The sequence below is a fragment of the Oncorhynchus nerka genome, linkage group LG10, assembly GCF_034236695.1.
Source record: "Oncorhynchus nerka isolate Pitt River linkage group LG10, Oner_Uvic_2.0, whole genome shotgun sequence".
In the NCBI taxonomy this organism is placed as follows: Eukaryota; Metazoa; Chordata; class Actinopteri; order Salmoniformes; family Salmonidae; genus Oncorhynchus; species Oncorhynchus nerka.
The window spans coordinates 59,691,717-59,712,207 of NC_088405.1; the positions used below are offsets into that span (position 1 = coordinate 59,691,717).

At 44.1% G+C, this 20,491-nt stretch overlaps 1 protein-coding gene across 5 annotated transcripts in view; it reads left to right on the forward strand.

The window, feature by feature from the left end:
- nf1b (neurofibromin 1b) overlaps nucleotides 1–20,491 on the forward strand; it is a 78,096-nt gene that overhangs the window by 46,639 nt on the left and 10,966 nt on the right. For all 5 annotated transcript variants that reach the window (XM_029670741.2, XM_029670743.2, XM_029670744.2 and 2 more), the window contains 16 exons: nucleotides 8,241–8,673; nucleotides 8,945–9,285; nucleotides 9,463–9,665; nucleotides 9,846–10,039; nucleotides 11,407–11,547; nucleotides 15,853–16,132; nucleotides 16,356–16,570; nucleotides 16,903–16,964; nucleotides 17,381–17,522; nucleotides 17,943–18,044; nucleotides 18,445–18,585; nucleotides 18,742–18,868; nucleotides 18,945–19,076; nucleotides 19,716–19,851; nucleotides 19,995–20,152; nucleotides 20,368–20,490. In XM_029670741.2, the coding sequence (XP_029526601.1) occupies nucleotides 8,241–8,673; nucleotides 8,945–9,285; nucleotides 9,463–9,665; nucleotides 9,846–10,039; nucleotides 11,407–11,547; nucleotides 15,853–16,132; nucleotides 16,356–16,570; nucleotides 16,903–16,964; nucleotides 17,381–17,522; nucleotides 17,943–18,044; nucleotides 18,445–18,585; nucleotides 18,742–18,868; nucleotides 18,945–19,076; nucleotides 19,716–19,851; nucleotides 19,995–20,152; nucleotides 20,368–20,490 (2,930 nt within the window). The remainder of the gene's footprint in view (nucleotides 1–8,240; nucleotides 8,674–8,944; nucleotides 9,286–9,462; nucleotides 9,666–9,845; nucleotides 10,040–11,406; nucleotides 11,548–15,852; nucleotides 16,133–16,355; nucleotides 16,571–16,902; nucleotides 16,965–17,380; nucleotides 17,523–17,942; nucleotides 18,045–18,444; nucleotides 18,586–18,741; nucleotides 18,869–18,944; nucleotides 19,077–19,715; nucleotides 19,852–19,994; nucleotides 20,153–20,367; nucleotide 20,491) is intronic.

Sequence of the window (20,491 nt, forward strand, 5' to 3'; positions counted from 1 at the left end):
CCCTCCAATAGAGTTCCAGACACTTGTGAATCTATGCCAACTTTACCAAGATGCATTGAAGCTGTTCTGGCCCAATGCCCTATTAAGATGCTTTATGTTGGTGTTTCCTTTATTTTGGAAGTTACCTGTATATCAGTTTGTGTGTGTGTGTGATGATTAGCTTGGTCACACAGAAGCCAGAGAGTAAGCACTATGGTTAACACCCTACAACAGGTGGGCTGTTGAGAGGAGTGGAAACATGCTGTGTTGAGACGAGAAGTGTTTATAATTACACATGCGCCGAATACAACATGTGTAGACCGTACATGTGTAGATATTACTTACAAGCTCATAAACCAACAATGCAATTTTAAGAAAAATACCTAAAAAGAAAATAAATAAAAGTAACAAAGAGCAGCAGTAAAATAACAATAGCAAGGCTATATACAGGGGGTACTGGTACAGAGTCAATGTGTGGGTGCACCGGTTAGTCGAGGTAATTTGTAGAGTCGGAAGTTTACATACACTTATGTTGGAGTCATTAACTCATTTTTCAACCACTCCACAAATGTCTTGTTAACAAACTATAGTTTTGGCAAGTCGGTTAGAACATATACTTTGTGCATGACACAAGTAATTGTTTTAACAATTGTTTACAGGCAGATTATTTCACTTATAATTCACTATCACAATTCCAGTGGGTTGGAAGTTGACTGTGCCTTTTAAACAGCTTGGGAAAATCCAGAAAATGATGTCATGTCTTTAGAAGCTTCTGATAGGCTAATTGACATCATTTGAGTCAATTGGAGGTGTACCCGTGGATGTATTTCAAGGCCTATCTTCAAACTCAGTGCCTCTTTGCTTGACATCATGGGAAAATCAAAAGAAATCAGCCAAGACCTCAGAAACACAATTGTAGACCTCCAAGTCTGATTCATCCTTGGGAGCAATTTCCAAATTACCACGTTCATCTGTATAAACAATAATACGTAAGTACAAACACCATGGGACCACGCAGCCGTCATACCGCTCAGGAAGGAGACGCGTTCTGTCTCCTAGAGATGAATGTACTTTGGTGTGAAAAGTGCAAATCAATCCCAGTACAACAGCAAAGGACCTTGTGAAGATGCTGGAGGAAACAAGTACAAAGGTATCTATATCCACAGTAAAACGAGTTCTATATCGACATGACCTGAAAGGCCGCTCAGCAAGGAAGAAACCACTGCTCCAAAACCGCCATAAAAAAGCCAGACTACGGTTTGCAACTGCACATGGGGACAAAGATCGTACTTTTTGGAGAAATGTCCTCTGGTCTGATGAAACAAAAATATAACTGTTTAGCCATAATGGCCATCATTATGTTTGGAGGAAAAAGGGAGAGGCTTGCAAGCCGAAGAACACCATTCCAACCGTGAAGCACAGGGATGGCAGCATCATGTGGTGGGGGTGCTTTGCTGCAGGAGGGACTGGTGTACTTCAGAAAATAAATCAGCATCACGAGGAAGGAAAATTGTGGATATATTGAAGCAACATCTCAAGACATCAGTCAGGAAGTTAAAGCTTGGTCACAAATGGGTCTTCCAAATGGACAATGACCCCAAGCATACTTCCAAAGTTGTGGCAAAATGGCTTAAGGACAACAAAGTCAAGATATTGCAGTGGCCATCACAAAGCCCTGACCTCAATCCTATAGACAATTTGTGGGCAGAACTGAAAAGGCGTGTGCGAGCAAGGAGGCCTACAAACCTGACTCAGTTACACCAGCTCTGTCAGGAGGAATGGACCAATATTCACCCAACTTATTGTGGGAAGTTTGTGGAAGGCTACCCAAAACGTTTGACCCTAGTTAAACAATTGAAAGGCAATGCTACCAAATACTAATTGAGTATATGTAAACTTCTGACCCACTGGGAATGTGATGAAAGAAATGAAAGCTGAAATAAATGATTCTCTATACTAATATTCTGACATTTCACATTCTAAAAATAAAGTGGTGATCCTAACTGACCTAAGACAGAATTTTTTACAAGGATTACATGTCAGGAATTGTGAAACTGAGTTTAAATGTCTTTGGCTAAGGTGTATGTAAACTTCCGACTTCAACTGTACATGTAGGTAGAGTTATTAAAGTGACTATATAGATAATAAACAGAGTAGCAGCACTGTAAAAGAGGTGGGGGCAATGCAAATAGTCTGGATAGCCATTTGATTAGATGTTCAGGAGTCTTATGGCTTGAGGGTAGAAGCTGTTTTTTAGAAGCCTCTTGGACCTAGACTTGGCCCTCCGGTACTGCTTGCTGTGCAGAACCGTTAATGACTAGGGTGGCTGGAGCCTTTGACAATTTTTAGGGCCTTCCTCTGACACCGCCTGGTATAGAAGTCCTGGGTGGCAGGAAGCTTGTCCCCAGTGATGTACTGGGAGGTACGCACTACCCTTTGTAGTGCCTTACGGTTGGAGGTCGAGCAGTTGCCATACCAGTCAAGATGCTCTCGATGGTGCAGCTGTAGAACATTTTGAGGATCTGAGGACTCATTCCAAATATTTTCAGTTCAGTCTCCTGAGATGGAATAGGTTTTGTCGTGTCCTCTTCACGACTGTCTTGGTGTGCTTGGATGTTTGTTTGTGATGTGGACACCAAGGAACTTAAAACCTGTTGGGGCTAGGGGGGCACAAGCAGTTCCCTGAAGGGAACACGCCCTCCCATTCAGCTGATAAATATTTCTAAAGAATATTTTTAACTTTCACACATTAACAAGTTCAATGCAGCAAATGAAAGATAAACATTTAGTTAATTTACCCATCGTGTCCGATTTATTAAAAAAATAATAATAAAAAAAATATTATAATAATGTTTTACAGCGTAAACACAACATATATTTATGTTCGATGACCACCAAATTCCAAAACACAGAGCGATATTTCACATTCACAAAAGCATAAATATAGATAAAATGAATCACTAACCTTTGATTATCTCCATCAGATGACACTCATAGGACATCATGTTATACATGTATTGTGTGTTTTTGTTCGATAATGTGCATATATATATATTTTAAAAATCTCAGTTTACATTGGCGCGTATATAAAAAAAATCTCAGTTTACATTGGCGCGTTACGTGCAGTAATGTTTCGATTCCAAAACATCCGGTGATTTTGCAGAAATACTCACAATAAACATTGATAAAAGATGCAAGTGTTATTCACAGAATTAAAGATAAATGTATCCTCTATGCAACCGCTGTGTCAGATTTTTTTTAAAGCTTTACAGAAAAAGAATAATCTGAGAACGGCGCTCAGAACCCAAAGAAATAGCCGCCATTTTGGCGTCAACAGAAGCTACAAAAAACACTAAATATTCACTTACCTTTGAATATCTTCATCAGAAGGCAGTTCCAGGAATCCCAGTTCGACAATAAATGACTGATTTGTTCCATAAAGTTCCAAAAAGCCCATAATTTAGCCACTTGTTATCTTGTTCAGCCCAGCATTCAATCAAAAAGCACGAGCAATTCCTCCAGACAAACACTCAAAAAGTTCCGTTACAGGTTGTAGAAACAAGTCAAATGATGTATGCAAACCATATTTAGGATGTTTTAAACATTAATCAGCAATAAGGTTCCAACCGGAGAATTTCATTGTCTGAAGAAAAGCATAGGAACGCAAGAACACTCTCTTGTGACCGCGCGTAATGAAACCGAGGCTTTCTGCCAGACCACCCACTAAAAGAGCTATTATGAGCCCCGCCTTTATAGTAGAATCATACAACCAGAATCTAAAGACGGTGACATATTTTGTAAGCCCTAGGAAGTGCATTCTCATCCATGTCTAAGGTGGACATCCAATGGCACTGTTTTCTAAATTGAGTTCTCACTTCCTGTTTGGATTTCTTCTCAGGTTTTTGACTGCCATATGAGTTCTGTTATACTCACAGACATAATTCAAACAGTTTTATAAACTTCAGAGTGTTTTCTATCCATCAGTAGTAATACAATGCATGTATCCCCATCTGGAAAAGAGTAGGAGGCAGTTTACTCTGGGCACGCCTTTCATCCAAAAGTGAAAATACTGTCCCCTAGCCTCAACATGTTTTAACTCTCAACCTGCTACGCTACAGCCCTGTCGATGTGAATGGGGGTGTGTTTGGTCCTCTTTGTCTGAATGATGGTGTTGGAGTCGTGCCTGGCCACACAGTCTTGGGTGAACAGGGAGTACAGGAGGGGACCGAGCATGCACCCCTGAGTGGCCCCTGCGTTGAGGATCAGAGTGGCGGATGGGTTGTTACCTATCCTTACCACCTGGGGGCGGCCTGTCAGGAAATCCAGGATCCAGTTGCAGAGGGAGGTATTTAGTCCCAGGGTCCTTAGCTTAGTGATGAGCTTTGGTGTTGAATGCTGAGCTGTAGTCAAGGAATAGCGTTCTCACAGGTGTTCCTTTTTGTCCAGGTGGGAGAGGTCAGTGTGGAGTGCAATAGAGATGGCATGATCTGTTGGGGCGGTTTGCAAATTGGAGTGGGTCTAGGGATTCTGTGATAATGGTGTTTATGTGAGCCATAACCAGCCTTTCAAAGCACTTCATGTCTACAGACGTGAGTGCTACGGGTTGGTAGTCATTTAGGCAGGTTACCTTGGTGTTGGTATTACAGTCTCAGACAGGGAGAGGTTGAAAATGTCAGTGAAGACACTTGCAAGTTGGTCAGCGCATGCTTGGGGTACACGTCCTGGTAGTCCGTCTGGTCATGCGACCTTGTGAATGTTGACCTATTTGAATGTCTTACTCGCATCGGCTACGGAGAGTGTGATCACACAGTCGTCTTTAACATCTGATGCTCTCATGCATGTTTCAGCGTTACTTGCCTCGAGGCGAGCATAGAAGTAATTGAGCTCGTCTGGTAGGCTCGTGTCACTGGGCAGCTCGCGGCTGGGCTTCTGTTTGTACTCTGTAATAGTTTATAAGCCCTGCCACACTCGACGAGCATCGGAGCCAGTGTGGTACGATTCGATCTTAGTCCTGTATTGGTGCTTTGCCTGTTGGCTGGTTCGCCGGAGGGCATAGCAGGGTTTCTTATAAGCTTCCGAGTCCCGCTCCTTGAAACTGCAGCTCTGCCCTATATCTCAGTGTGGATGTTGCCTGTAATGCATGGCTTCTGGTTGGGGTATGTACGTACAGTCACTCTGGGGACGACGTCATCAATGCACTTATTGATGAAGGCAGTGACTGATGTTGTGTACTCCTCAATGACATTGGAAGAATCCCATAACATATTCCAGTCTGTGCTAGCAAAACAGTCCTGTAGCTTAGCATCTGCTTAATCTGACCACTTTTTTTTATTGACTGAGGAGTATAGTGTTATGGTCAGATTTGCCAAATGGAGGGCGAGGGAGAGCTTTGTACTGCTGTGTGGAGTAAAGGTGGTCTAGAGTTTTTTTTTTTTTCCCCCTCTGGTTGGTTGCAGATTTAACATGCTGGTAGAAATGGATTTACGTTTCCTTTTAATTAAAGTCCCCGGACACTAGGAGCACCGCCTATGGTGAGCGTTTTCCTGTTTGCTTATGGCTGTATACAACTCATTGAGTGCAGTCTTGGTGCCAACATCAGTTTGAGGTGGTAAATAGACAGCTACAAAGAATATAGATGAAAACTTTAGCAGATTAGCCACTCGTCGCCGGATCCTTACAAGGCACACCGATCTCCTCCTACTAATGCTACTATAGGTAGACGTTATTTAACAAATGAATGTCTTGCATTGTCAGAATAATTTAATTATTTATTCATTCTGTTATTAACCAAATATTTAATTGAAAGCTGTACATTAGCCATTCATTTTACTGTACATTAGCCATTCAAATCTGTAATTTACTGTACATCAGTCATTCTTCCTATCTGTTTCTAATTTCTGTCTTTGCAGACTCAAGTTCCAAGTTTGTCACGTGCTCAAGTACAGTGAAATGCCTTTCTCTCAAGCTCCAAACCCAACAATGCAGTAATCATCATCAATGTAGCACTACAAATAACACAAGGTAGAACAAAAATACACAAGAAAGTAAGAAGCAAAATACAGGGTCAGTTCCAATACCATACAGTATTTACAATGTGCAGGGAAATGTGTGTGTGTGTGTGTGGAGTCCTATGAGTGTGCATAGAGATGCTGCAAAAATAAAATACAAGGGTTAAAGTCTGTGTAGCCATTTTGTTAGCTATTTAGCAGTCTTATGGCTTGGTGATAGAAGCTGTTCAGAAGCCTGTTGGTGTCAGACTTGATGCACCGGTACCACTTGCTGACTGGAAGCAGAGAGAACAGTCTACGGCTTGGGTGGCTGGAGTCTTTAATGATTTTCCAGGCCTTCCTTTCACACCACCTGATATAGAGATCCTGGATGGCAGGGAGATGTACAGTCGTGGCCAAAGGTTTTGAGAATGACACAAATATACATTTTCACAAAGTCTGCTGCCTTAGTTTGTATGATGGCAATTTGCATATACTCCAGAATGTTATGAAGAGTGATCAGATGAAGTGCTATTAATTGCAAAGTCCCTCTTTGCCATGCAGATGAACTGAATCCCCCCCCCAAAAAATTCCACTGCATTTCAGCCCTGCCACAAAATTAACAGCTGATATCATGTCAGTGATTCTCTCGTTAACACAAGTGTGAGTGTTGACGAGGACAAGGCTGGAGATCACTCTGTCATGCTGATTGAGTTCGAATAACACTGGAAGCTTCAAAAGGCAGGTGGAGCATGGAATCATTGTTCGTCCTCTGTCAAACATGGTTACCTGCAAGGAAACACATGCCGACGTCATTGCTTTGCACAAAAAGGGCTTCACAGGCAAGGATATTGCTGCCAGTAAGATTGTACCTAAATCAACCATTTATCGGATCATCAAGAACTTCAAGGAGAGCGGTTCAATTGTTGTGAAGAAGGCTTCAGGGCGCCCAAGAAAGTCCAGCAAGCGCCAGGACCGTCTCCTAAAGTTGATTCAGCTGTGGGACCGGGGCACCACCAGAACAGAGCTTGCTCAGGAATGGCAGCAGGCAGGTGTGAGTGCATCTGCACGCACAGTGAGGCGAAGACTTTTGGAGGATGGCCTGGTGTCAAGAAGGGCAGCAAAGAAGCCACTTCTCTCCAGGAAAAACATCAGGGACAGACTGATATTCTGCAAAAGTTACAGGGATTAGACTGCTGAGGACTGGGGTAAAGTCATTTCTCTGATTAATCCTCTTTCCAGTTGTTTGGGGCGTCTGGAAAAAAGCTTGTCCGGAGAAGACAAGGTGAGCGCTACCATCAGTCCTGTGTCATGCCAACAGTAAAGCATCCTGAGACCATTCATGTGTGGGGTTGCTTCTCAACCAAGGGAGTGGGCTCACTCACAATTTTGCCTAAGAACACATCCATGAATAAAGAATGGTACCAACACATCCTCCAAGAGTGACTTCTCCCAACCATCCAGGAACAGTTTGGTGATGAACAATGCATTTTCCAGCATGATGGAGCACCTTGCCATAAGGCAAAAGTGATAACTAAGTGGCTCGGGGAACAAAGCATCGATATTTTGGGTCCATGGCCAGGAAACTCCCCAGACCTTAATCCCATTGAGAACTTGTGGTCAATCCTCAAGAGGTGGGTGGACAAACAAAAACCCACAAATTCTGACAAACTCCAAGCATTGATTATGCAAGAATGGGCTGCCATCAGTCAGGATGTGACCCAGAAGTTAATTGACAGCATGCCAGGGTGGATTGCAGAGGTCTTGAAAAAGAAGGGTCAACACTGCAAATATTGACTCTTTGCATCAGCTTCATGTAATTGTCAATAAAAGCCTTTGACACTTATGAAATGCTTGTAATTATACTTCAGTATTCCATAGTAACATCTGACAAACATATCTAGACACTGAAGCAGCAAACTTTGTGGAAATTATTATTTGTCATTCCCAAAACTTTTGGCCACGACTGTACTTGGCTGTCCGCATCACCTTCTGTATCGCCATGCGATCGAGGGCGGTGCTGTTGTCATACCAAGCAGTGTTGCAGCCAGTCAATATGCTCTCAATGGTGCAGCTGTAGAACATTTTGAGGATTTGAGAGCCCATGTCTGCTTGTTAATCCAGTTCACACTGTCTGTCATTTTCCTATCGAATCAAGTGTTGAACTGTGACGCAATCAGGTTGGCATAACACACACTTCCTGTCTTGTGCACCTTATTTAAATTACAATGAAAACCACCAATGCTCCTGTGACGTCCCTCTTTACCCTCCCAGATTCAAGACGGGCCAGATCAACGGTGACCTTCTCATCTACCACGTGCTGCTGACCTTGAAGCCCTATTACGCCAAGCCCTATGAGATTGTGGTGGACCTGACCCACGCCGGACCCAGCAACCGCTTCAAGACTGACTTCCTGTCCAAGTGGTTTGTGGTGTTCCCGGGCTTCGCCTACGAGAACGTGGCTGCCATCTACATCTACAACTGCAACACGTGGGTGAGGGAGTACACTAAGTACCACGAGAGACTGCTGACAGGCCTGAAGGGGAGCAAGAAGCTGCTGTTCATTGATTCACCAGTGCGGCTTGCGGAGCACGTGGAGCCTGACCAGCAGAAGCTGCCTGCGGCCACGCTAGCCCTGGAGGAGGACCTCAAGGTGTTCCACAACGCCCTCAAACTGGCCCACAAGGACACCAAGGTCTCCATCAAGGTCAGGACATGGGGGAGTCAGTAGATTTATAATGTTATATGATTCTTACATACTTTTTGGGCTGTGGGATGTAATTAGGGGCACAGACAGGAATGACAGGAATGTCTGAGACGGATTGAATGCTTGTCCCCCGGAAGTAGATGTGGTCTGAAGGGTCAACCGCTAAACCAGACTCCGGTTGATAATGGATGTTTTTTTAAACCATGTTACTCTTTTGTGGACCATATAGCATAGTGACTCAGTCTCAATGAGCTGTCTCTGTTGTCCCCAGGTGGGCTCCACAGCAGTCCAGGTGACGTCAGCAGAGCGTACCCGGGTCCTGGGTCAGTCGGTCTTCCTCAACGACATCTACTACGCCTCAGAGATAGAGGAGATCTGCCTGGTGGATGAGAACCAGTTCACGCTTACCATCGCCAACCAGGGCACGCCGCTCACCTTCATGCACCAGGAGTGTGAGGCCATCGTCCAGTCCATCATCCACATCAGGACGCGTTGGGAGCTGTCCCAGCCGGACTCCATCCCCCAGCACACCAAGATCAGGCCCAAAGACGTGCCGGGGACCCTGCTCAACATTGCCCTGCTCAACCTGGGCAGCTCTGACCCCAGCCTCAGGTCAGAAACACAGCTGTGGAAAATAGTCATATGTGATTAGTATAGATTTTGATGGGACTATGAGAGCAGACCGTTAGGCTTCATAGGGATGTTTGAATTATACATCTATGATGCTTACTTCCGTACAATTTTTTTTTTTTCTTTCTCTCCTTCCCTTTCTGTCTGTGCTGGTTTCAGATCAGCGGCCTACAACCTGCTCTGTGCCTTGACCTGCACCTTCAACCTGAAGATAGAAGGCCAGCTGCTGGAGACGTCGGGCCTGTGTATCCCTGCAAACAACACCCTCTTCATAGTGTCCATCAGCAAGACACTGGCCGCCAATGAACCACACCTCACCCTGGAGTTCCTGGAAGAGTGTATCTCTGGCTTCAGCAAATCTAGTCAGTATCCTTGTTCCTGCCCTCCACACACATACGCCAAACGCACGCATACATGCGCTCACATGCTCTCTAACACACACACACACACACACACACACACACACACACACACACACACACACACACACACACACACACACACACACACACACTGTAACATCCTCTTTGATGTGTGTTTAGGTATTGAGTTGAAACACCTGTGTCTGGAGTACATGACCCCCTGGCTGCTCAACCTGGTGAGGTTCTGTAAGCACAATGACGACGCCAAGCGTCAGCGTGTCACCGCCATCCTGGACAAGCTCATCACCATGACCATCAACGAGAAGCAGATGTACCCTTCTATCCAGGCTAAGATCTGGGGTAGTCTAGGACAGGTGGGGGTCTCTCTCTCCTCTCTGTATGCGTTTTAGCCCATGTATCAACCAGTATTTCCAAATCAAATTTTCACATGTAATCGCAGGTACAGCGAAATGCTTTTGTTTCTAGCTATAACAGTGCAGTAATACCTAGCAAAACCATGCACACAAATCTTAAAAATAAGAAATGAAGAAATATCAATAATAATAGTGTGTTTGGACAGTATATGAATAGAAAAGGTGTATACAGCAGTAGTGATTAGCCATGACTAGAATACAGTACACATGAAGTGGGTAAAACCAGTATGTACACATGATTAAAGTGACCAGTGTTCAAAGACTACGTACACAGGACAGCAGTCTCTTAGGTGAAGGGTAGAGTACCGGGTGGTGTATTGAATATTACTGAGCCTGTGCAGTGTCTGTTATTGCCTTAATGCTACTGCTGATTCATGCACTGGGAAATGGCTGAAGGATTCAGTGGACCCACTGTTCAGGATGTTATAAATGCTGGACAGGGACACCCTATGCCAGGGATCATCAACAAGATTCAGCCATGGGCTGTTTTTTTCTTCTTGAGCGGATGGTCGGGGGCCCGTAACATAATTTGTTGACTGTAAATTGGCTGCAAGAAGCCCAAACAGATATGTTTGACTAAAACATAAGAATTTAAAACCTTGCTTACATTTGTATATAATCACGTGTTTCTCTATTATGTGTGGGAATACTTGGGAACAGATTTCTTAAATTAAAATCACTTCGAGCTTATTTCCAGGTGTTTTTACAGTCTTATGTCCAACAAAAGACAAGTGTTAGTATTTTGTTGAACACAATTTTGCACACAGTGAGTCCATGCAACTTATTTTGGGACTAAGCACATTTTTACTGCCGAACTTATTTAGGGGGTTGGATACTTATTAACTAAATACATTTCAGCTGTTCATTTTTAAATAATTTGTCAAAATTTAGAAAAACACAATTCCACTTTGACATTATGGGGTATTGTGTTTAGTCCAGTGACCCAAAATCTCAATTGAATCTATTTTAAATTCAGGCAGTAACACAACAAATTGTGGAAAAAGTGAAGGGGTCTGAATACTTTCTGAAGGCACCGTATGTTGTCATTACAAATGATTCTGTCTTCTGTGTCAGCGTCTCTGTACTTTTCAGCTCTCACCAGTTATCATGCTTGCCACTGAAAGCTTTGTGTATTAGCGTGGAGAGGAACGTCTGACTAAAAAAGATGCTGGCTGAGAAGTCATGCAAGTCCCAGTATCTAAAGGTCTACTGTGAGAACTTTGATGAAAGTTCAGGGTTGCATCACACCTCTGTGGGCTATTAATGGAGATGAGTTTATGGTTTGTCCTGTTGTCCCTGTTCTGTAGATAACTGACCTGCTGGACGTGGTGCTGGACAGCTTCATCAAGACCAGCGCTACAGGAGGCCTGGGTTCCATCAAGGCTGAGGTCATGGCTGACACAGCTGTGGCGCTGGCCTCCGGGAATGTCAAGCTGGTGTCCAGCAAGGTGAGAAACGCACTCACAAACACCTCAAGAATTACCAGTGCGACATACGATGGGTATGTGGACACCTTGTTGAACAACTCGTTCCAAAATCATGGGCATTAATATGGAGTTGGTCCCCCTTTGCTATTATAACAGACTCCACTCTTCTGGGTAGGCTTTCAACTAGATGTTGGAACTTTGCTGCGGAGATTTGCTTCCATTCATCCACAAGCGTTAGAGAGATCGGGCACTGATGTTGGGCCATTAGGCCTGGCTCGCAGTCGGAGTTCCAATTCATCCCAAAGGTGTTTGACAGGGTTGAGGTCAGGGCTCTGTGCAGGCCAGTAAAGTTCTTCACACCGATCTCGACACACACATTTCTGCATGGACCTTGCTTTGTGCACGGGGGCATTGTCATGCTGAAACAGGGAAGGGTCTTCCCCAAAGTTGGAACCACTGGAACTAAGGGGCCTAGCCCGAACCATGAAAAATAGCCACAGACCATTATTCCTAGTCCACTGAACATTACAGCTGGCACTGCGTTTGGGCAGGTAGCCTTTTCCTGGCATCCGCCAAACCCAGATTCGTCCATCGAACTGCCAGATGGTAAAGCGTGATTCATCACTCCAGAGAAAGTGTTTCCACTGCTCCAGAGTCCAATGGCGGCAAGCTTTATACCACTCCAGCCGAAGCTTGGCATTACACCTGGTGATCTTAGGCTTGTGTGCGGCTGCTTGGCCATGGTAACCCATTTCATGAAGCTCCCGACAAACAGTTATTGTGCTGACGTTGCTTCCAGGGGCAGTTTGGATCTCGGTAGTGAGTGTTAAATCTGAGGACAGACGATTTTTACGCGCAATGTACTTCAGCACTTCGCGGTCCTGTTCTGTGAGCTTATGTGGCCTACCACTTCGTGGCTGAGCCGTTGTTGCTCCAAGACCTTTCCACTTCCCCATAACATCACTTTCAGTTGGCTGGGGCAGCTCTAGCAGGGCAGACATTTGATGAACTGACTATGACGGTGGTACGTTGAAAGCCACTGAGTAAGTAAGGCCATTCTACTGCCAATGTTTGTCTATGGAGATTGCATGGCTATGTGCTCGATTTTATGAACCTCAGCAACGGGTGTGGCTGAAATATGCTACAAACACCAATACAGATGCTGCACACATGAAAACAATCTTTCCAGATGTCCCTTGTTCTATAAAATGACATGAAAGATCTGTTTTGTACATTTATTATACTGCTTTATGGCAAGATGTAATTGTGTAATGTCACTGAATTAATTGGAGTAGCTAACATATTAGCCAATGTTACAGATTACATTACACAGGGTGTCTGCGGGTCCTTAAAAAGTGCTAAGTTAATTTATCTGATTTTAAAGGCCTTAAAAAGTTTTCATGTCTTAAATTCAGTTTTCAAAGGTCTTGACAGAGTGACTACAGTGTTTCCATTATATTGTGCCGCTGCTTAATACCACCGTAGCAAACAAAATGAATAAATAGAGATGCATTCTAACAGCTGAGCAACATTTCAAAATGTACAGTGCCTTCAGAAAGTATTCACACCCCCTTTCCACATTTTGTTGTGTTAGAGCCTGACTTTAAAATGCATTACATTTAGAGTTTGTGTCACTGGCCTGCACACAATCCCCCATAATGTCAAAGTGCAATTAATTGTTTTATTGCATTTTTTTTTTTACAAACGAATAAAAAGCTGAAAGGCAGACATGGAATATCTCTTTGAAAATGGTGAAGTTATTAATTACACTTTGGATGGTGTATTGATACACCCAGTCACTACACAGATATAGGTGTTCCCGGAGGGGAAGGAAACCATTCAGGGATTTCACCATGAGGCCAATGGTGACTTTAAAACAGTAACTGAGTTTAATGGCTGTGATAGGAGAAAACTGCACATGGATCCACAATACTAACCTAAATGACAGTGAAAAGAAGGAAGCCTGTACAGAATAGTTTTAATTCCAAAACATGCGCAATTAACTTCTATGTCCTGAATACAAAGTGTTATTTTTGGGGAAATACAACACATTACTGAATAGCACTCTTCATATTTTCAAGCATTGTGGTGGCTGCATCATGTTATGGGTGTGTAAAACTAACCTGGTTGTCTGCTTTCCAACAGACACTAGGAGACAAATGTACCTTTCAGCAGGACAATAACCTAAAACACAAGGCCAAATTTACACTGGAGTTGCTTACCAAGACGACATTGAATATTCCTGAGTGGCCTAGTTACAGTTTTGACTTAAATCGGCTTAAATCTATGGCAAGACTTAAATGGCTGTCCAGCAATGATCAACAACCAACTTGACAGATATTGAAGAATTTTAAGAATGTGCAAAATATTATATCATCCAGGTGTGCAAAGCTCTTAGAAACGTACCCAGAAACACTCACAGCTGTAATCACTGCCAAATATGATTCTAACATGTATTGACTCGAGGGGTTGAATACTTATGTAATCAAGATATTAGTGTTTTTTTAATATCTTTTTTATTACAAATTTTCAAAATGTTCTTCTACTTTGACAGAATATTTTGTGTTGATCGTTTACAAAAAAATTAGAAATATATTTTTATCCCACTTTGTAACGTAACATAATGTGGAAGAAGTCTAGGGGTGTGAATACCTTCTGAAGGCACTGTAGTTGCAGGAAAGACCATTGTTAAAAAAAGAGGAGAGCTTCATGTGAGTAAGAATGATTTTTCAAACTGTCAATATAGAGGAAATAACACCACTTTACGAACAGAGTATGTTGTTGAGATGTGCCATTTACAGTGAATATATCAGGAGGCCTATATAGGTCTACCAATGGAACGTTTCTGCGTGGCTAGCTAGCAATAATAGCATATTTAGGGTTAGCAATCTAGCTAATGTGTTTTAAATTCCCACTTCCTCAGTTTTTAAATTATGTAGCATTATAGCCCCTTGGCCAATATGCACAAAAAACATTCAGGCAAATGAATTTCTAAATAGATTGGATTACTCTGGATCCTATTTTGACATGTTGCACATAAAAATATCCATCATGCATTCCCTGAACTTGTTAGATTAAATGTATGTTCATGTCTTACTTGGCACTGGAAAAAGTCAGTCACGAGCCCTCCCGCTTAGCTACCCTGCTTTGGAAGTACAGCCGTTTGATACCTGATTCACTGAATGAGGGAAGGACCTTGTGTGTTTGAGCAGTGCTGGATCAAAAGCCTGCACACCCAGAGTTTACCACTATTTTATACAGTAGCAGTGATGTAAATTTGACTTTATAAGGCATTTTTTCACATTGGTATTGTTTTGGTATTGAGTATAATTTCCTGAACACTTAAGAGTTTGTGATCCAGCTAATGATTAGCCCATTGAGGTAGCCTTAACAAATGCAGATGGGCAACCCCATGCTTCAGCCATCTATAACCTAGCCACTATGCTACTACTCCTTCAGTCTAGAGGTGAATGCTCATTGTTAAAATAGCACATCTGCCTGATTTAATATGCGCCATATAGGCTATAGTCTTTGGGGAAAGAGCCAGCCCTAAAAATTCTACTTTTTGCCAACATGGGTTCATTTCTGGTGGAGAATATTAACAGATGTGTGCTGCATGCATACTTCAAAATTGGTATTAAATTGCATTCCAAGTAGTATTAAAAAATGGTTAAATTAAACTTGATAGAGCCTGCAGATACCCTGATTACAGTTAGTTGTTGAACCATACCACTACAGTATGTATGAAAGCCTGTTTTAAACATCTCACAAACCAAACATACAAGCAGACACATTTTAAAAGTGCCTACCCTATTTAGGTAACAGGTGGTGTCCTGCCTTTACTTGTCATTTCCTTTTGACTGTTGGGCTACTTCTCTCCTAAAGAGAGCATTGAGTGTATTGCCCAATGAAGTATCCATAACTTACCTCACAAAATGCTGATCATGTGATCTAGTACCAGGAACAGTATGGCAACTGAATACAAAGGCCAGTCTGTGTGGGGTGACGTCTCTTTTCTATTCTATCTGTACTTGTATGTCAAGGCAAAATACTGAACACAGGTTTAAATTGTTATTGCACAATTGATTAACACCACACTGGGATATTAAACATTACTTGCTGCATTCCCAATTCTGCCTGTAACCTTTAACTACAGGACAGTGATGCTAGCTAAATGACATGAAAGAGTCCTGAGTCATCCTGCTCTTTTATCATCGGTGGATGGGAGAGATAATAGAAGATTGGGATGTCAAATGTGGTAATGTGATGTGCTTACGTACCAGACCTTTGATGTAACCTTAACTCTATCCCTTGTCTGGTCTGCAGGTGATCATCCGCATGTGTAAGATCATCGATAAGACGTGTCTGTCTCCCACGCCCACCCTGGAGCAACACTTGATGTGGGATGACATCGCCATCCTGGCCCGTTACATGCTGATGCTGTCCTTCAACAACTCTCTGGACGTGGCCACTCACCTGCCCTACCTGTTCCACGTGGTCACGCTGCTGGTGGCCACCGGCCCCCTGTCCCTCCGCGCCTCCACACACGGCCTGGTCATCAACATAATCCACTCCCTCTGTACCTGCTCCCAGCTCAACTTCAGTGGTGAGGAGGCCACACACACAACATCCTGGCCCTGGCTGTAGAGAAGAGAGGACAGAGAGACCGAGAGAGAAGTGAAACAATTTAAAGGGCAGAGGGTTGATGAGTGTCATTCAGTGTTTTGAAAGTAGATGGATAGCTAGAGATGTACACTTTTGGGAGATGTACTGTATAGCCTTGCTGAAACTAACTGATAACTATTCCCCTGTGTGTTTCTCTCTTCCAGAGGAGACCAAGCAGGTACTGAGGCTGAGCCTGACAGAGTTCTCCCTGCCTAAGTTCTACCTGCTGTTCGGCATCAGTAAGGTCAAGTCTGCTGCGGTCATCGCCTTCCGCTCCAGCTACCGCGACCGCTCCTTCTCCCCCGGGTCCTACGAGAGGGAGACCTTCGCCCTGTCCTCCCTGGAGACAGTCACCGAGGCCCTGCTGGAGATCATGGAGGTCAGGAGATCACTACACTGACATCGTCACTCATTATTCCATCGTCTCTATGAAACTACTGTCTGTACCGGGTGATGCTGGAGATCACCACACTGACATAGTCACTCATTATTCCATCGTCTCTATGAAACTACTGTCTGTACCGGGTGATGCTGGAGATCACCACACTGACATAGTCACTCATTATTCCATCGTCTCTATGAAACTACTGTCTGTACCGGGTGATGCTAGATGCTGGGTGAACACCAACCAAATGTAATATTCTACTTGCCCAGTCTAGCAAACAAAAATATTTTTTGAATGTGCTCAAACTGTTTCCTCTTTTCCACAAGGCCTGTATGAGGGATATCCCTGGCTGTAAGTGGCTGGACCAGTGGACAGAGCTGGCTCAGAGGTATGGTAACAACATTTACACTTTTCTAATGAACAGAACCAACCACACTGTTTGCTCTAAATCAATTTTCTGATGCTTATATTACTATTGGTGCTAATGTCAGAGCAATGTAGAGAGGCTTCAGATCATTTACATTTAAAAAGATATATATATTTATTTTGATATTTAGCATACATGCTTATCCAGAGCGACTTACAGGAGCAATTAGGGTTAAGTGCCTTGCTCAAGGGCACATAGACAGATTTTTCACCTAGTCGGCTCTGGGCTTCGAACCAGCGACCTTTTCGGTTACTGGCCCAACTCTCTTAACCGCTAGGCTACCTTCCGCCGTCAACTTGACTGACTTTCATAAGGCATGCGTATGAAAGTAGTCTGTGTATTCATCCGCTCTCTCTCCTTTTCTCTCCCTCTGTCAGGTTTGCGTTCCAGTACAACCCGTCCCTGCAGCCCAGAGCCCTGGTGGTGTTTGGCTGCATCAGTAAGAGGGTGACCCACGGCCAGATCAAACAGATCATCAGGATCCTCAGCAAGGCCAGCCCCCTGCTCAGCATAGACAGGGTCTGTGTCCCATCACTCTGCCCTGTTCCTCACTACATTCTGTCATACATAGAATTAGGACATGCATCTCATTGAAACCACTTGAATGACTGTACTGTATCTTGTAAAAGACAATGGTCAGTGCAATTCTTTTTTTTAAAGCAGCGCTGTTGTCAAAATAGAATCTATCACTTCAAGTAACCGTGCTTCCATCTCGTGCACTTTTTATCTGCCAATTGGCGTTCTAAATCTACAGACATGACCTCTACTCTCGTGGGAACGTTGCAAGTCTTTGAATAGATTCTGCTACAAGTTTTGGAAGTAGATGTGAATGCTGGAGCAGTGTCTGATCCTGTCTCATTAGGGTCTGTCTGTTGAAAGATGCTGTGTGTAGCATAACCTGTGCTGCGCAGACTGAATTGACCTGTTGTCTGTCAATAGGGTCTGGAGAGCTGTCTAAAGGGACCTGATAACTACAACAGCCAGGTGTTGATAGAAGCCACAGTAATAGCTCTCACCAAGCTGCAGCCTCTCCTCAACAAGGTAAACACACGAAGACACAGATGGCCGATCTCAAGGGATAATTTAAGAGATGGATGTATTAAATGTTCTGGTGAGCTAACTTATTTGTGTGTGCGTGCGTATGAACCACATTCTAAAAAGTAGAACCCAAAGCTCCTTCTGACATGCAGAGAGGAGGGAAGTTATTTTGGCCCTGCCTGTATGTGGTAAATAGGCTGCTGATAGATGGTGGCAGTAAATTGTCGTGTGAGACTCGCTCTGACTGCAAGTGTGTTTGTTGGCGGCTCGCCTACGCACAGGGCACTGTGTGTGTGTTGGATTGTGAGTGTGTGTGTGTGTTGGAGTGTGTGTGTGTTGAATTGTGTGTGTGTTGGATGGTAGTAGTGGTGAGGCTAAATAACAGCCTCTGTGTTTCCTCCAGGACTCCCCCATGCACAAGGCTCTGTTCTGGGTGGCCGTGGCTGTGCTCCAGCTGGACGAGGTCAACCTCTACTCTGCCGGCACCGCCCTGCTGGAGCAGAACCTTCACACACTGGACAGCCTCAGGGTCTTCAACGACAAGGTACTAAACACACAGACCACCTTTCAAAGGGATGTTCTTCCACAAACCTTCAGCTCAAACATTCACACTTTTTTTGGCTAGGTCTTCTCAGTTTCACTTTGAGTTAATTATTTACAAAAACATGTCAACCCTATCTTCCCCTCTTTTCCCCTGTAGAGTCCAGAGGAGGTGTTTATGGAGATCAGGAAGCCTCTGGAGTGGCACTGTAAACAGATGGACCACTTTGTGGGCCTCAACTTCAATTCCAACTTCAACTTTGCACTAGTGGGTCACCTGTTGAAAGGTAAGTAGGCGGGGGTGTCTAAGCATTGGGTCGGCATGGTTGAGCTCTTTCTCTAACCAATCACGTCTCTGTCCAGGGTACAGACACCCCTCCCCCAACACAGTGGCGCGGACCATCCGGATTCTCCACACACTGCTAGCCCTGGTGGGAAAACACCTCAACTGTGACAAGTTTGAGGTGAACACCCAGAGTGTGGCCTACCTGGCAGGTGAGTTCAGAAGGGATCCTCAATGAAGCCATACTACGAATATTTATGATTGATACATTTTTATTTATAAAAAAAATATATAAAAAAACATTTTCTCCCCAATTTCGTGGTATCCAATTGTTAGTAGTTACTGTCTTGTCTCATCGCTGCAACTCCCGTACAGACTCAGAGAGGCGAAAGTTGAGAGCCATGCGTCCCAACCAAGCCGCACTGCTTCTTGACACAGTGCGCATCCAAACCGGAAGCCAGCCACACCAATGTGTCGGAGGAAACACCGTGCACCTAGCGACCTGGTCAGCGTGCACTGCGCCCGGGCCGTCGCTAGTGTGCGACGAGACAAGGATATCCCTGCCGGCCAAACCCTGGACCAATTGTGCACCGCCTGCAACAGAGCCTGGGCTCGAACGATGCAGTGCCTTAGACCACTGCGCCACCCGGGAGGCTATTGATTGATTTTATTATTAGTGTCTTGCATCTTCAGGATGCCCATGTTCATATTGACTTTAAACAAAAGTGATTTTCGTTCCGGCCACCCGGGTGGCGCAGATTTTCGTTGATATTCTTAATTTGCATGCCAACGGTTTCTGCGTAGAAAACAAACTGATCTCGTAGTGAAATGACGCCTGTCTGTGTGTGTAGCTCTCCTCACTGTTTCAGAAGAGGTCCGCAGCCGCTGTAGCCTCAAGCACAGGAAGTCCCTGCTCCTCTCGGAAGTTACCATGGAGAATGTTCCCATGGACACGTACTCTGTGCACCACAGCGACCCCTGCTGCAGGTGAGTCTACAGGGCTGCCTGCTGACAGAGCAGCTGACTGAAGATTAGTTTCAGCTCTCTGTATTGTACAATGTCGAAAAGGAATTGTACGGACAATATGTGTTCAACTTTCATGAATGTTTTGTTTTTCTCTCCTGTGTCAGGACTCTTCGGGAGAGTCAGCCGTGGACATCCCCCAAGGTGTCAGAACGCTACCTAGTGGCTCACTACTCCTCGGTGGGGCAGATCAGCCCCCGCACACGCAAGTCCATGAGCCTGGACATGGGCCAGCCTTCCCAGGCAAACACTAAGAAATTGCTGGGTAAGACACCTGTCAATCATTCTGCACTGCTAGAGATCAACAGAAGCGTTTTATCAAGAGAGAACTGGCCAGAGGGAGTTAGCCTGTATAGACATGATGACCAAGATATCCATAGAGGATCCACCAGGTCTGTGCTATTTTAGGTATTGTTAGTGTTTAAGTGAATTGACCTGTGTGTTAACATGGCCATGTATTTTTCTATGCTGGCTCACCAGGCACTAGGAAGAGTTTTGATCACTTGATATCAGACAACAAAGCACCAAAGAGGCCAGATATGGAGTCTGGCATCACTACGCCACCAAAGATGAGGAGGGTGGCGGAGAACGATTATGAAATAGG